At 34.1% G+C, this 16,888-nt stretch overlaps 1 protein-coding gene across 1 annotated transcript in view; it reads left to right on the forward strand.

Moving 5' to 3' along the window:
• NDUFS4 (NADH:ubiquinone oxidoreductase subunit S4) overlaps positions 1-16,888 on the forward strand; it is a gene marked incomplete at both ends in the record, with an annotated part of 100,294 nt that overhangs the window by 61,861 nt on the left and 21,545 nt on the right. The window contains one exon of the mRNA XM_080718973.1: positions 7,214-7,386. Coding sequence (XP_080575099.1) covers positions 7,214-7,386 — 173 coding nt within the window. The remainder of the gene's footprint in view (positions 1-7,213; positions 7,387-16,888) is intronic.

A 16,888-nucleotide genomic window follows, 5' to 3' on the forward strand; every position in this document is an offset into this window, starting at 1 on the left:
TATATAATTTCATAAAATAAAACTGTGAAAATATTTTCAATTCCTACACAAATAAATTGTACATCTTTATGATATTCCAGAGTTATATTTTTGAGTAGTTAATTAGATTTTAAGTGAGTTTCCTTTAATTCTTACTTCTGACAATAGCTCTTACAGAGGAACTTATCAGTTGGATCAGTGTTGAGGAAATTTTGTTAATTTCTTTTGTTTTTACATATCAAACTCAGCAGGGTGTGGTGGTGCAGGCTTGTATTCCCTGTGCTTGGGAGGCAGAGACAGGAGGATCCCGCAGGCTCTAGGTCTGGGAGTGTAGCCCCGAGGTAGAAGGGTTTCCAGGAACCCCAGTACCACCAAAAATAAATAAATAAAAATAAATAAACTCATCCTCTCTTGTAGAGTGGGAGGACACTCACTTAATAAAGTTGAGCCAAACAATATATACCTGTTTCTCTGTGCCTTAAGAGTAAAAAGAGAAATTGACCTACGTAAATATTGTTGCTAAGCAATGTGAAATTTTACCTCCTTTTTAGAAAGGAGGTATAACATGTCAGTTACAATGGAAGTTTTTATAGGTTTTGTCTCAGTTTTGTCTCAGTGGGTAATCTTTAAAAATAAGTTACTGAGATTTTATTGTACTAATCAGTAATTAAAAAGCAACAATAACAAAACAACTTGACTTTTAATGCAAATAATTAGGCTAAAAATTAAGCCATATCAATTTAGCAGATTTAATTATTATTTTGAAATAGGGTCTCACTAAGTTGTGAGAGTCTTGCTAAGTCACTGAGGCTGACCTCAAATATGTGATTCTCTTTTCGTGCCCTGTCAATTACCGGGATTCAGATGTGCATTATTTTATCCTATTGCACTTAATAGATTATTAATGAAGTCATTAAAATAAATATTTGCCATGCATAGTGGCACATGCTTGTAATCCCAGTACTTGGGAGGCTGAGACAAGAGGATTATAGGTTCATGGCCAGCCTCAGCCACTTACTGAGGTCCTCCACAACATAGTAAGACCCTGTTTTCAAATAAAAATAAAATAGTATAATTCAGAGATAGAATGCCTCCGGGTTAAAAAAAAAAAAAAAAGATGCTATGTTACTTGGAAATGATCATGCAAAGTAACTTATATTATAAAATCGATATGTATGAATAATTATTTCTCAGTAATACAGATAAGAAAACAGTTGCTAGGGCATTAAGCATATGGCTATATTATTTGAAAATTTCTCTTTAATATTATTGTAATGTTTTAATACATCATTTTAAAATGATAAGTATCCTGAAAAGAGTCTTATGCCTCCCTCTTTTGGCCAGGTATTTCCTGGTACCTTTCCACTTTTGAAACCAAATAAGCCCTCTCTTTTATATAATCCCCATGACACTTAGTGTATTTTGCTTCATAGCCTGATTTAATCTTTCTAAACAGTGATAGTATAAGGTATGATTTATTGTATAGTTTTTAGAAGAGAAAAAATTTGGCATACAAAGTTTAAGCAACTAGCTTTCAATACCCAGCAGACAATAGGAGGCAGAGCTTGGGTTCCCCTATATTTGTTAGATTCATGATTCCTTACTCTTAACCAATATTATATTTGTTATCCCCATAGGTAGGTAGATTATTTACTTCTTACATTAGAAATAAAGTCTTATCTATTTTTTGTATCCCCTAGGATAACTTCTAATAGTAGGATCTTTGAGTTAGGATTAAAACAAATAAAGGTAAATTATGCTTTATTTCTTCATTTTCATTACTGTCATAGGTATTTCCGTATGTGACTGTATACTTAAATTTACATATATTGTACTCAGTTACTCAGTGCTTTTGACATATGTAAGAAATGGAGTATTAAGCCCATACCCAAAAACAAAAAAAAGAAAGAAAAGCCAGGTTTTTCTCTCTTAGACTTGAAGCAACTTACTGCTTCTAACTATAAAACATTTTTTTTGTAGAGGATTTTAATTACAAACTCATATTTTTCAAAAAAGATGGGATATTTTCTGCATCTTGACACCCACTTTCCATTACTTATTCATCCTGTCCTTTTACATAGTAGGTGTTGAGAAATATGTTGAAATAATAAGAAGCAATCTTTTTGTTGCTCAAGGAAAGCACTTTATATGCATTATTTAGTCTTCACTTTACACAGCAAACTGTTTTATAAAGGTGAAACAAAAGAAGTCTGTTTCTTTTTCCAAAGTTGGAAGTTGGGTTGCCAATCAATTCTAACATAGCCTTTTGCTTTTGGTCATTGCTCTATTTTATCTTGCTTAGAAGAACCTAGAAATCATAAAAATGTTTTTAGTTTAAAAAAAAAAACCCTCATTCTTATTCAGATGATTAGCAGCATCATTCGCATAATCTATACCTATATCAACCACAGCATTTCATTTAAAAGTACACTTTTGGTTTCACGATATCTGTTCCAACATGCAAAATACAACAGATGTCACATTCCAACACTTTATTGGATTAACCAGTACACAAAAATTTTACTGGCACAACTTAAGTTTAACATTTTTTATTAAATCTGAATCCTTATGGCCACTAACTTCTTAGAAGTGTTTAAAGTTCTTCCACAGTATATATGATTATGCTCTCTGAAAACTCTTTATATTTTTTAACTGTAAAATGTCCTTAATTATATTAGACCTTCAATTAGTTTTTTTTAAGTCTGTGGGTTACTTGAAGTCTTTAATACAGATCTAAAATTGTATTCAACATCTTTCTTGGTTGAAGTAGAATATAAACACGTCAAATTTAGATGAAATTTAGCTCTAAAAAAATTTAAACACAGGATTGGTAACTAATAGCCTGTAATAGACCAAATTCCTCTACATTGAAATACTGCATACATTGAACGATATTGTTTTTAGTTAATTTATTACCAAAAAGCCTGGTAAAATTTTCACCTTTTTCTGATGTACTAAGGGATCTAGCAAAAATTAATCTCTAAGTGCAAAAATCTTTTATTTCTTTTTGTTACTAGTATAAACTGTTAAGGTTAAGTAGGTGGGGCAACCGGAAGTAATTACTAAGGCCAGTGGCATTTTTGTGGTTTAATAAAGGCAGGAGCTAATTATTCAGTTTTTATTTAAGTGAAATGGTGCCAAAAAGGAGGTTCCTGCAGAGCAGCTGCACTCCTTCAGTGTTACCCTAATTTACCAAAGACACAACTGTCACAAACAAAACTTTTAAACTTGATATATAGCCACAAAAGTAAGGAGGCTTTTGTTTAGAGTGCATGCAGAAGAACTCCTTTATACAAATCAACCGGCAGATGACGGACAATGATGAAAATTTGATTCTTTGAAGTCATAATAGTCATTGAAATGTGTGAAATTCTGGTATTGAAAAGAGAGCAGCCAGCAAGACTCTAAATCCTGGGTGGTTGCAAGAAGCTTGCTGGGAGGTTTTTCTGCATTTTGACATCAACTTCCCATTGCTTGTTCTCTGCTTCCTTTGTTTAAAAAAAAAGTTGAATTCACACAAGATAAATGGGGACAGTTGATAGCCGAATCATACAGTTTTTATATTGAAAAACTAATATTTTATCATGGAAATTGGTATGTGAAAGAATAAAGTTTACACACATAAATGCAGCATATATCTTCACTTGATTTTTCAAACTCCTCTTCCTTTTAACTAGACATGAGAAATGGAAGGTTGGCAATCAGTTTTTCCAAAATTTAAAGTTGTAGTAGAGATGTTGCCAAAAGAATGGAATTTGGAATTATGACATGTATCTTTTCAATAGCAGATTTTGTTTAGAATACTCTTAATCTTTAAATTACTATTGACTTAGTACCATTTCATAAAGTAGCATATTGTACATAATGTATTTCTGAAACTTTATTAAGATAATGTTATTCTTTTACTAATAGGAATAAAAGTTTCATATTTGACCCAACTATTTAAAAGTTAAAGGGTTTAAAATCCAGTAAATCTATGTATATTATCTATAGGGTAACTTGCTTAGAGCTTACTGATAATTATTATGTGGTGAGTCTTGAGGTTCTTCAGGTGCCATCTTGAAGGCTTCTTATATACCATATGTGATTTAATGTTTTTATAATCAGAAAATTCATGAGTTATCATTTGTTTTACTTATTTTACCAATAAGAGAAATCTGTTAAAAGCCATATTGACATCCTCAATACATTTTTTTATAAATAGTTTTTTAGAAAAATTATGAGGGATTCATATTATAACACAGTAGTAGAAATCTGTGAAGCATTTGATCAGTTCATTGTAGTCTAAATGATTTGCAAATATCTTATTTTGTGAAAGTTGAGTCACAGGTAGCTCGGTGAGAATTTAGAGGGAAAACAAAGCATTGAAGACAAGTAGAGTTCAACATAGTGTTTCATAGTTCTATTCAAGTGTTACATTGTTTTAATGGAATCTTGGAGTGGGAACTTTAGCCCATTGAAATGTGGCTTAGAGAACAGGTTCTTCTGTCACTAGCTGGAGCTGTGTGGATGAAATGATAACAATAGAGTGTCCGCGGTGCATTTTAAAAGTGTGAGAAATCAGTTTGTCTAGACTGAGAGTGAGTCTACAGGAACTAGGAATTGTAGAGCTTCTGTGCCCTTTAGGTGTCAAGTATGTGAGAGATGCCAAGCCTTTTCATTCTCTTATCTTGGCAACAGCTCAGATGGGCTACAGTATCTTACATGTCTTCTGTAGGCAAAAACAACAATTCTGTGACAGAACAATTTAGGCTTCGTAATTTACAAACACATTTGTTTAGATACCAACTTTAAACTGGGGGAAAATATCAATAAATAATTGTCATAATTTGAAAAGACATGAAAGACTGATAGTTATAAATTCAAAATATAAAGAGCTTATTAGCAACATCTTAAAGCCACATAGTTTAAATAGATTTTTTCATCCTAAAATGCATTCTATCCTTATATACAGTAAAAAAATCAAAAGATATTATTTCAGTTTTTCCTAAGCTTTATTAGTTTTTAAATTATGTTGGCATATATGATTTCTGGCCTTAAGAATTTAATGTTTCTTTCCAGATAGTTAATTTAAAGAAGAGTTGAATAACTTATCACTCCAATTGTTAGGAACTTAGCTTAGGAGGGAAGGGTTGCTGGGAATTTGAAGATGCTCCACATTATAATTCTACAACATGCTTCCAGTGTTTATTCTCTGCTTCAACTATAGGTGAGGAAATAGGATGGATCAACCTAATGACATAGAATATTAAATAATAAACTAATATGACAGATTACATATACTGTAATGAATTCAAAGGGAGATTGAGGACCTCCCAAGAGCTGAGTCATTTCAAACTCCGGAGTAGAGGACTATACTAAATCATTTAAATGTAATAACACTTAAAATTACTTCTGTTTGAAGTTGAACCTGACAATTAAAAATTACCAATTATAACTTGTTGTTGTACTTTAAAAGTTATGTTTGAGTTCCACTTATTTTGTTATTATCCTAGATATAGAAATACTTAAAAACATTCATGTAGCCATTGGTCAAAAGTACATATTTGTTTAAATATTTATATGGATCATTTTGAATAGGTTCTCTAAATATCCAAGTTGTGACAAAGTAGCCACACCTAATTGGTACAGGTGAAAAGGTATCCTGTTAAGCAAAGTATTGACAAGCAGCTGAAATAACTTTGAAGAATTGTTTATTAATTTTTAGGTAGAGAAGCTAGTCTTCTCAGAGATGTGCTTAACATTTTTCTGGAAGCCGGGTGTGGTGGCGCACGCTTGTAATTCCAGCATTCGGGAGGCTGAGACCAGAGGAGCGTGGTTCGCGGACAGCCTCAGCTACTTAGGCCCTCTGCAACTCAGTGAGACCCGGTTTCAAAATAAAGAATAAAAAATAGGGCAGGGGGTGTAGCTTGGAGGTCGAATGCCCCTGGGTTCCATCCCCAGACCCGCAAAAAAAAAAAAAAAAAAAAAAAAAAACCACGGTTTTCTGGTACACATCACAGCACCAAGTACTTAATGCTAATTATTTGGCTCACATCGTTGATAGAGTGGAATTATAAACAAACACCCCGTATTAGGGGATATATTATAATGAAATGAAAATTCACAAAATGGGTTAAATTTTCTAGTTTTTACAATTTGTTATAATCATTTCCATGCTAGCCCTTTCTTCTTTTAAATTGGTTTTCAAAATTTACTTTAGCAAGTGAACTTTTATTTATTTTATAATAGCGGGAATCAAACCCAAAGCCCTACACAATGTAGGCAAGTAAGTGCTCTACCACTAAGCTATACCCCTAGTCCTAATGATCTTTAATGCTTTATAAAAATTATATTGTTGACCCTATTGTGATTTTACTTTGAAATGTTTTGCCATCGATAACTGGAAAAGAAACTGAATTACTTTATTATTTTGTATCCTACCACTATGCTTCATAAATATATCTAATCTGGGACATCCAAATTCTATGCATTCCCCAGTTGAGCATTTGTTACTGAATAAAAGGAAAGAAAAAGTTTTTAAAGTGTGCCCTGTTTTTATTTCACATTTTGGCAAAAATTTTACAACTTTTTGGCTTTGTAGATTGGATTTGTTTGATTGTATTCTGTTTCGGTAGGCTTCATCAAAGAGAAATAAGATGCTAATTAAAGTTATTTTAATTTTTTTACAAAAATACTTTGTCCTGGGGCTTCCTCTGAAGGGAATGCCCTATAGAAAGTAGTTTGGCACAGAAACCCCTGGTAATAGATTTTTTACTTAAAATTTAGTTACTTTTTATATCCCTTTGTTTTAATATTTCTTTACATGTTTTGTCTAATCTATTATACTTGTTCACAAAATAAGAGCATATGGACTATAGTTTCTTTCACCAAGAGACCCTTCAGAAATTTCTAGTGCTAGGGTGTAGGTATACCTTAGTGGTACAGGGTTTGCCTTCCATGCACAAGGTGGTGGGTTGAATCCCCTGAACTATAAATTTAAATAGACAGATACACGCATAAAGTTTTATTGGACAAAAAGGGCTAACACTGTTTTATAACCTTTTCCTCATTATCCTCTAATACCACCTCTCAAATATATCATTTTACAGAGTTAGTAGTGGAATAAGCGAGAAAGTTGATCTCAGTATTTAAACAAATAATTTCATGAATATAAGGAACAACAAAACCACATCTATGGGTATATGTAGGCTATTAAAAACACCCTTGTTTGCTTTTTTTTTTTTTTTTTAAGGATATCACTACATTAACTGGTGTTCCAGAAGAGCATATCAAAACTAGAAAAGTCAGAATCTTTGTTCCTGCTCGCAATAATATGCAGTCTGGAGTAAACAACACAAAGAAATGGAAGATGGAGTTTGACACCAGGGAGCGATGGGAAAATCCGTTAATGGGTTGGGCATCAACGTGAGTACTTTAAATTTAAAGTTGACTTTACATTTTTATGTAAATTTTCTTATGACAATATTTTTGACATAGTTAAACTATAATTATACATAGGTATATATATTTACACTTTATATAAATACTAAAATGAATCCCGAACAGCACAATAAATAATACTATTATAAATACTATTTATTGAATAAAATGACATAGGATTGTTAGGGTGGTATTCAAGCTACATATATAGTCTTAAGATACCATGTGAATGCTAATTTAGTGACACTAACTTGTTTTAAAATTAAAATTAAACTTTATAATACGTATTTTGTAAGGAGGAAGAACTAAATGAGTTTAGAAATTAGCTAATTTGAGGGAAACTTGTGATTTTCTTAGATCTTGTGGGTTTTTTTTGTTTGTTTGTTTGTTTTTGTTTTTTGCGGGTCTGGAGATGGAACCCAGGGGCATTTGACCTCCGAGCTACACCCCCTGCCCTATTTTTTATTCTTTATTTTGAAACCGGGTCTCACTGAGTTGCAGAGGGCCTGCCTCACTTAATAGCTGAGGCTGTCTGCAAACTGCAATCCTCCAGGTCTCAGCCTCCTGAATGCTGGGATTATAAGCGTGCGCCACCACGCCCAGCTTAGATCTTGTATTTAATCACTTTTTACAGTGTTGTGGAGTAAATTCTTGAGACAACTCTTTTCAATGTAGCTGGGAGAATTTTTGCTAAAAATATCTGTCATGTTGCAATTTAAGAAGAATTATATTTTATTAGGCAAATGATATATAGGCACAGCTTTTTGTGCTTCATTAGCCTTTAGATTTTGTTTCATCCACTATCTGGAGTCAATTTCTAACACATGCTCTTAGAGACTAAAGAAATTTAAAAGGAAAAAAAAGTTCATGCCCAATGATTGAAATATTACTCTCATTTTTTTTATCACATGACATTTTAATATGCTTAGTTGTACCTACCTTATACTCACTTAATACTGCATTTGCAGTAACATTCAATGATAAATAATTGCTTGAGTATAAATATAAGGTCAGGCTGGGTGTGGTTGACAGATGCCTGTAATCCCAGTACTTGGGAGACTGAGATAGGAGAACTGTAGGTTCAAGGCCAGCAATGTGTGTTAACTTAGCAAGACCCTGTTTTATAATAAACAAATAGGGCTGAAATAAAGATTTAGTATTATAGAGTAGAAAATATAATTTTAAAAAATATATTTTGTTTATATCTATCACAAGGTTCATGGCAGAGTTAGCACCTATAACAAGGTTGATTAATAAGAATATCATACAAGCTGGGAATGGTGATGCACACCTGTAATCCCAGTGCTTGAGTGGCAGAGACCGGAGAATCATAGGTTCAGGGCCAGACTCAGCAATGTAGTGAGGTTTTCAGCAACTAAGGAGACCCTGTTCCAAACAAAAAATATAAAAAGGGCAGGGGGTGTAGCTCAGATATAGAATGCTTCTGTGTTCAATCCCCAGTAAAACATACACACTTCTGTTTCTTTGGGTCTCCTCATTTAAGCATTCCTATGTCATGTGAAACTTACATTAAATGAATTTGTATGCTGTTATTATTTTCTAATGCTCTAATTTTTTAATACTATAATTTTTCAATGCTGAGGACTGAGCCCAGAGACATTCTACCTCTGAACTACACCCCTAGCCCTTTTCATTCTTTAGTTTGAAACAGTATCTCCACAGGTTTCTGGGAGTCTCATTATATTCTGAGGCTGACCTGGACCTGTGATCCTCTTGTCTCAGCCTCCCAAGTACTGGGATTATAAGCATGTCCCACCACACCCAGATGTGATATTATGCTTAGGTTTGGTGAAGAGTGGACAGTTGTGTACAAGTATGATAGATAAAATGGGTGTAGGGTGCATATCTCAGGAGTGAGGGTCTTATAAGCAATTTCAGAAGAATGTCAGAGAATTCTTTCGTGGCCTCTTTTAGGGGAGAAGGGCAAAATTAGGCCAGAGAGACCTTTCTGTTTCTGGTATTTTCTCAGCTGCCAAGATAATGTAATTTGGGGTAGCATGGCTTGACCTCTATGGGTAGGATGTTTAAATATGGAAGTTTAATTTTGCTATCCTTGCAGAAATATTCATATAATCACTATCATATCATCATTTCTGGAAATAGTACAATTAAATTTGAAATACTGATTATTTAATACCCTGCTGTTTTAAGAGCAAAACTGAAACTACTATTGTGCATGAATATGAAAATGCTGCTTTTAGAACATATTTGGGAGATAAAGTTCTTTTCAAAATGGAATTTTTCTAAAGTTAAAAGTTCTTTGTGTGTGTGTGTGTGTGCGTGCGTGCGTGCATGCATGCATGCTAGTGTGTGTGTGTGTGTGTGTGTGTGTGTGTGTGTGGTACTGGGGATGGAACCCTGGGGCATTCTACCTCTGAGCTATGCACCCAGCCCTATTTTTAATTTTGAAACAGGGTCTCAGTAAGTTGTGGAGGACCTCACTAAGTGGCTGAAGCTGGCCATGAACCTGCTCTCCTGTCGCAGCTTCCCAAATACTGGGATTACAAGCATGCACCACCACACCTGGCTAAAAGTTCTTTTAAAATTATAAAACTTTGGTTTATCTAATTTTTTTGATTTTTGAATATAAAAAATAACTACCTCTCTTGTGTATGATATTAAAAAATAGCCACTAACATGAAACCATAAAAATTGATGATTAAATATGTATTTGGTCATTTTATTTTACTAAAACAGGGACTCTTTACCATATTAGTTGATACACTTAGAATCAAGATTACATTTTATTTTTCATGTTTAGCATTTTAATGATACAGGATGATAATATATAATAATTACTGCTTTTGTGATATATTTTAAATTTTTATAAAATGGTTGTAATTAGGAGCTAAAGTTTTCTCATTATTCTCTACTTAAAGTTTATCATTTAGTCAGGCATGGTGCTATGTGCTTCAATCCTAATCCTTGGGAATAAATAAATAAATAAATAAATGAAAAGGACTGGGGGTGTAGTTCCGAGGGGTTCAGTCCTTGGATTCAATCTCCAGTATCAATCAATAAATAAAAAATGAAATTGATCATTTAACTAAGAAATTTGCATCTCAGATAAATTAGTGGCCTGATTATAATTTCTTGGTCTGCTTATTCATTTTATTATTATATATCTAATATTAATATGTGGAATATAGGAAACATTTAAAACCTGGCTAGAACCAGGCATGGTGGCGCATGCCTGGTTCTAGCCAGGTTTTAAATGGCTAGACTAAAACAGAAGGATCAGTCTGGGAGACTGAAACAGAAGGATCCCAGTTTGCGGCCAGCCTCAGCTACTTAGTGAAACCGTTTGCAACTCAGTGAGACCCTGTTTCAAAATAAAGAATAAAAAATAGGACTGAGGCTGTAGGTCAGAGGTAGAATGCCCCTGAGTTCCATCCCCATTACCACGAAAGGAAGGAAGGAAGGAAAGAAGGAAGGAAGGAAGGAAGGAACCTGGCTAGATAGGTCACTTAATATTTATAATGTTTCTAATGGGAGAAATGTTAATTTTTAATATGATTTTTTTGCTATTGGTCAATGAAATGATTTTGAATATGCTGAGAGAAATGATTGTCCATCCTGTACTTAAAATATGTTTCCAAAGACACAACATACTGGGAGATCTGGGTCTTAACTGTATTAAAATCTTTTGATAGATTATTTCTGGCTAGATTCTACCATTTGGATGGAATGGCATGAAGGATTTAACAGATACCTAACCTGGATGAATAGGTGTATTAAAGACAAAAGTATGTTGGGTAAGAAACATGACAAATATAGAACCTAAAGAGATAATCTTTGTATACCTTTGTATACAGACTTGTTTTAATACACAGATAGAAAAGGATACCTACTTCCTTGAGCAGTAGAGACTGTGCTAATAGCAAAGGTAATTTTAAGCCAAGCATAGTGGCTATCACCTGCAATCCCAATATTTGGGAGGCCAAAACAGTGAGGATTGCAGGTTCAAGGCCAGCATACAGTAATTTAGTGAGACCTTATTTTAAAGTAAAACATAAAACAGGGCTGGAGTATAGCTTAGAAGTAGAAAGACCCTGTGTTCAATAGAAAGGAAAGGAGTGAGGGGAAGAGAGAGAAAGAAAAGGTAATTTTAGAAAGTTACTATGGTAATTTGTGCAGAAGTTTGAAATCTCAAATGGTTTTCCATATATTTTTTAGTGGGGGCAGAAGGAGAGGTATTATTCTGAAAGTGGGGCTTAGTGACTGATGAACAAGTTTGTTATCTATAGTATCTTTAGTTTTGAAAGGCCACTTGTTCACATCTAGGATTTTAAGATAAATGTGCTTCATCTTTGATTTTAGATTTTTAAATTTTTATTTTTAAATACTGTATTTACATTTCTTTTCTCATCTGAAGTGGAAATTTTCTTATGCTGTTTTAATTACCTGAATCTTTAAATGTTAGAACTCAAAAGTAAAAGGTTTATCTTTATGTAAACATGAAAAACATACTAAGATGCAAAATCATCCCTGGAGTTTGACAGGTTTTTACTGTTTAAATCGTCTTGATCCAGTAGGGTGGCAAAGGTAGGCATGAGGTTGATTTGTCCTTAATTAATATTATAGCTAGTTGGTTATTAATATCCTATATTTCTCAGTAATCTTTAATCTGTTAGGTTGGTAAGTTTTTATTTTTCACTTACTATAAGCAGTATTTTAATTTTGATAAAACAAGTATTTGTTTCTTCAGATAGTATATCAGTGTACATAGCTATTGAAGTTAATAGCTGTTGAAGTCAGTAGATTCTTTGTTAGTTATGTCATATTTTAAAAATATGAATTCCATATTTAATTTTAAAAATTTTGTTAGAGAATTTTGAATTTGTCATTCAGTTTCTAGAAACAGGATTTGTTCCATGTCATCATGTGCATTGAAGGTCATCAAATTTAAGCAGAAGCGTACACTAATTTAGATGTTGCTAACTCTCTCATTGCCTAATTATTCACATGGTATACTTGATCCTTAAGTCATAATAAGTCATCAAAGTGGACATGACACTTAGGCTTATAGATATAGGCCTTTGGCTTATAAGTGGAATGGAAGTATGGTCTGCCCTATCTGCTTTACCTCAGTGCATAGGAAATTTTATAATTTGTTTTAATCATGTGGCTCAGTTTTTTAAATTCTTCAATAAATAAGGATTCTGCCTACTTTTCTTTATATTGACTTTGTTGGACAAGTAAATTTAAGTGATTGCATTGGAGATGTAAATAATACAGGTACATGTAGAATAAAGCCCAGGATGTTATGATTTACTCCTCTCTACCCCATAAACCACTCCTTATCTGCATAACTTCTTCCTTTATGAAAGTGAACCCTGTCTATAATATGTATTCTGGATTTTTTTCAGTGCATTTATATGTATAAATGTGACTTAATAGATTTTTTTAGTGGTTTCCTTAATATAAATTTTCCACATTTTTGTTAAAATCATTGCCAGACATTTTAGTTTTTATTGCTATATTGGATAAGGTGACTTTTGTTTGAAAATAAACAATATTTAGTTTTGCATTATGTGTTAATGCATGCACATGTATTATACATGTACCTATCTCATTAGTTTTCCTGGCTTTCTAAGGAATTAATTTTGATTATCTAAATAGTTACATACTCTAAAACTTAGGTTAGTTTTCTCCTTCTTGCACTTACAAGAAATTTCTTTTTCTTGATTTATTTCACTGAGTAGAATTTACAGTGTTGACTATTAATGGCTATACCCAACATCCATATTGTTTCTTTCCTCCTTCAGTAGAAATGTTTATGTTATATAATAAAAGGGACAGAGCCAGGCATGGTGGCACACACTTGTAATCCCAGCATTCAGGAGGCTGAGACCAGAGGATCACGGTTCGCGGACAGCCTCAGCTACTTAGTGAGGCCCTCCGCAACTCAATGAGTTCCGGTTTCAAAATAAAAAGTAGGGCAGGGGGTGTAGCTCGGAGGTTGAATGCCTCTGGGTTCCATCCCACCAAAAAAATAAATAAAATTACCTATTTTCTTATCCAGTTAGATATTTATGCCTGATATTTAAGTATATTGTTTAATTTTGGTCATTAATATATTCAAGTTTTTTTGTTTAATCAGTGAAATTGGCTTAAGGGTGGGAGGGATTGAGTGTGTGCGTGTACATGTACTATCCTAAAGCAAAATGTAATTTTAAGTTTTTGCCATTTATGGCTCTTTGTTTCTTCAGAAGTATTTAAAACAATAAAAGCATTCATTAAGGTAGAACTTTTTTTTTCCCTAACATAAAACAAACTTTTGAAACACATGTCACAAGGCTTAAATTCTCCCCAGGACCTTATTTTGACTTCTATCAGGATAAGATCCACCTGGCACACCAAGGAGGCCACCTGGCACAGACAACTGGGGTACCTTTGCAAAGTTTGAAAGCATGGAGTGGTCAGAAGTTGGTATGCATGCTGGAGGCTCCTCTGGGGCTGTGGAGCCTGCAGAAGTGTATGATGTCTCATGATGGTTTCTGAGGGATGAGCAGCAGTTGGAAGAAGCTGAGGCAGCAATGAGTCAGGCTTCTTCCAGCTGCAGCTCATCCCTAAGCTGCTTGATGAGCTGCTGTCGTTCTTCAATGCCTTTTCCCTTCAACATCTCTAGGTTAGCTGCTTTGAGTCTTCCATTCGGGAACTGGAACGGGGGACTGGAAGCCTCATTGTCAGACAAAACAATGATGTCTGGGGAGCAAGTTAGCTTTCCTCATCTGGCTCACTCCTTCTAGCACGCGTATCTACAGGCTTGTCATTAATGTTTTCTTTGCTTGGCCTTCTAGCAGTCCTGTTGTCTCTATGAGGCCTGAGATCCCCCATTGAGATTCTCTTCATAACCTTGGCACCACTGCCATCCTGTTTGGTGGGTAACTTGTGTGGCACCTCAAGATTTGCCAAATCTTTTCTTTTAAGCAGTGCTAACATTTTTAGACATTCCATGGCCTCATGCCCCTCCATTTTGAGTCATTTTGCCATATTATCATCTCGCTCATCTGCTGGGTCCAAGCTCCACCTCAATAGATTTAGGCGAAGAGTATCTTCTGTCAATCTATCCATCCTAGCAGTGGCCGTGTTATCTCTGGGCTAGCTGGCCTTCTCAGGCAGGCCTGAGGCATTGACAAAGGAGGAGACAACAGCACCATGGGCTCCAGACCTCACTGACAGGTCCAGGGCTAGAGCATTCTTTAAAGTATTGACTACAGATATTTTTTCTGTCTTTTTCCTCTATAGACTTTATTTAACCTATCCCTGTATGTTATTCTGTGTGTAGAAAGATGACATTCTAACATTTCTGAATTGTGTTAATCAAAATAAAAGAATTTAGGGCTATTTATAACAACTAATTCTGCTTAAACCGGGGGTAGGGGTAGGGGAAAAAAGCTAAGCTCTTCCACATAGAAATTCATTCACTTAGATTCTTTGTCTTTCAGAGGGCATCTAATAAAAATTCTCAATGCCAAAAGTTTTGCAGAATATTTTTATGTAATCATAGCTCTCTTATATAAAAGGAAAAGTCTGCTGATATTTATGACACTGTTCTCACACACTTATCTTAAAATCCTACATGTGAACAAAAATGGACTTTCAAAAAAAGTAGGTACATAGGTTATAAATGAAATTTATTCAGATTGAGAAACTGCATTTCTAGTAACTTCCAAAGTCCTCATCATTTCTGATGCCTCTTTCAAAAGGTAACCATTATCCTACCTTCTAACAGAAATGTGTTTTGCCTAATTTGTGCTTAAGAGAATCATTCTTTATGTGCTCTTCTGTGACTGGCTCTTTTGCTAAACTTTATGTTAAGAAGATTCATCCATTACACTATTTGTTGATAAGCAGCGTTTTGTAGTTTTCAGTTGGAATTGTTATGCATGATACTAAAGTGAAAAATCTTACATCTTTTAGTGAATGTGTAACTTCCCAATATGCCAATTAATTTCTGAAACATAAGTCATCAGTTAATAAAGCAATTTATATTGAGAAAAATCAAGAAGTCAATGATCTGATTTCTAATTATTCTCAAGTTAATGACAGTAGCTATATAATGAATTATTTTGCAGCAGACAGGTTACTGGTAGATCATTTTGAACTTAGGGAGGGTTGACTTGATGCTTTGTTAGTGTGAATTTGTTTCAGTTTTACCCTTAGTTTTACTCCTCCAACATGGTGTTAAAAATTTTAAAGGGCGTGATGTTTCTGTTACTAAGTCCTCATTCCAGATTCATTTTGCCCTTCTTCCCAGCCATAGTTTTAGAACTTTATTCATTCAGATACAGTTTAAAAGCTCTCTTTTCCATTTTCCCCCTAAATTTCCATCTGTGCTGGCAGTCTTAAACTTCATCTCCAGATTCTTTGTGCTGTTAAGATTTTGACTTTCTCTGAGTTCTTCATGCTACTATCTGTCAGAACTGAAGAATAGGGAGTCCTTTAAACACAACTTTTCTGTTTTATACAGAGTTTACAGTTGTTATATATGAAATTGTTGGGCAGGTAAATAGTCTGAGATATAAACCTAACCTAAATTAGATCCTTAGTAATTGAGAATTGAGTAAATTAATGTAAAAATAAATGCACAAATTATATTTAGTGAAAATTGAAAGAGAAACTATATACAGCTAGAGGAGTGTGGGATATGGAAGACTTCATAAAAAAGGTTGATATTTAAGGTGGACCATGAGGGATTGTTGGGATGGACTCCAATATATAGAGATAGCATGAGTATATTCCAAATAGAAGGAACAAATTGAACTGATGGGAAAGTACAAACCACATTCATAGAGGCAGTCAAAAGTCTGAGTTAACTAGTTTGTTAATTACCTGGGGAATAATTAAAAAGGCTGGAAGCCAGCCATGGGGGCTCATGCCTGAAATCCCAGCAACTCTGGATGCTTACAAGTTTGAAGCCAGCCTTGGCAACTTAGTGGGGCTCTGTCTCAAAATAAAATATTAAAAAATATTTTGGAATGTAGCTCAATGGTAAAGCCCCCCTGGGTTCAATCCCCAGAACCAAAGGAGGAGGACAAAGGCTGGAAACAAGGTTCTGTCCATATTATATAAGCGCTTAAATGCAGGGTGGGAGATTAAAAGTTAACATGGTAGACAGTGAAAACTATTTGAAGTTACTGAGTTGGACACTGGTTCTGGGAATTGAGATCTGGGAAAATGTATCTGGTAATGTAGCAGATTGGAGTCAAGAAAGAAGGCAGAAAGAAGGGATTGGTGGCAGTGTAACTATAAAATATAAGAGATGAAGAATCAGAAAGTAGAAACCAAGTAACTGAAAAAGTGGGGGCTTATTGATAGAAGTTGTTAGTACTTAATACACACACATAAAGTGAGGATAATAAAGTTTGTACCACGTTGGTATGCTTCTTAGTCTTTTATATAGTGGGGTTTTTTGATTTTTTTTTTTTTTTTTTTTTGGCGGGTCTGGGGATGGAACCCA

Source organism: Muscardinus avellanarius (genome assembly GCF_963383645.1).
Source record: "Muscardinus avellanarius genome assembly, chromosome: 1".
In the NCBI taxonomy this organism is placed as follows: domain Eukaryota; kingdom Metazoa; phylum Chordata; class Mammalia; order Rodentia; family Gliridae; genus Muscardinus; species Muscardinus avellanarius.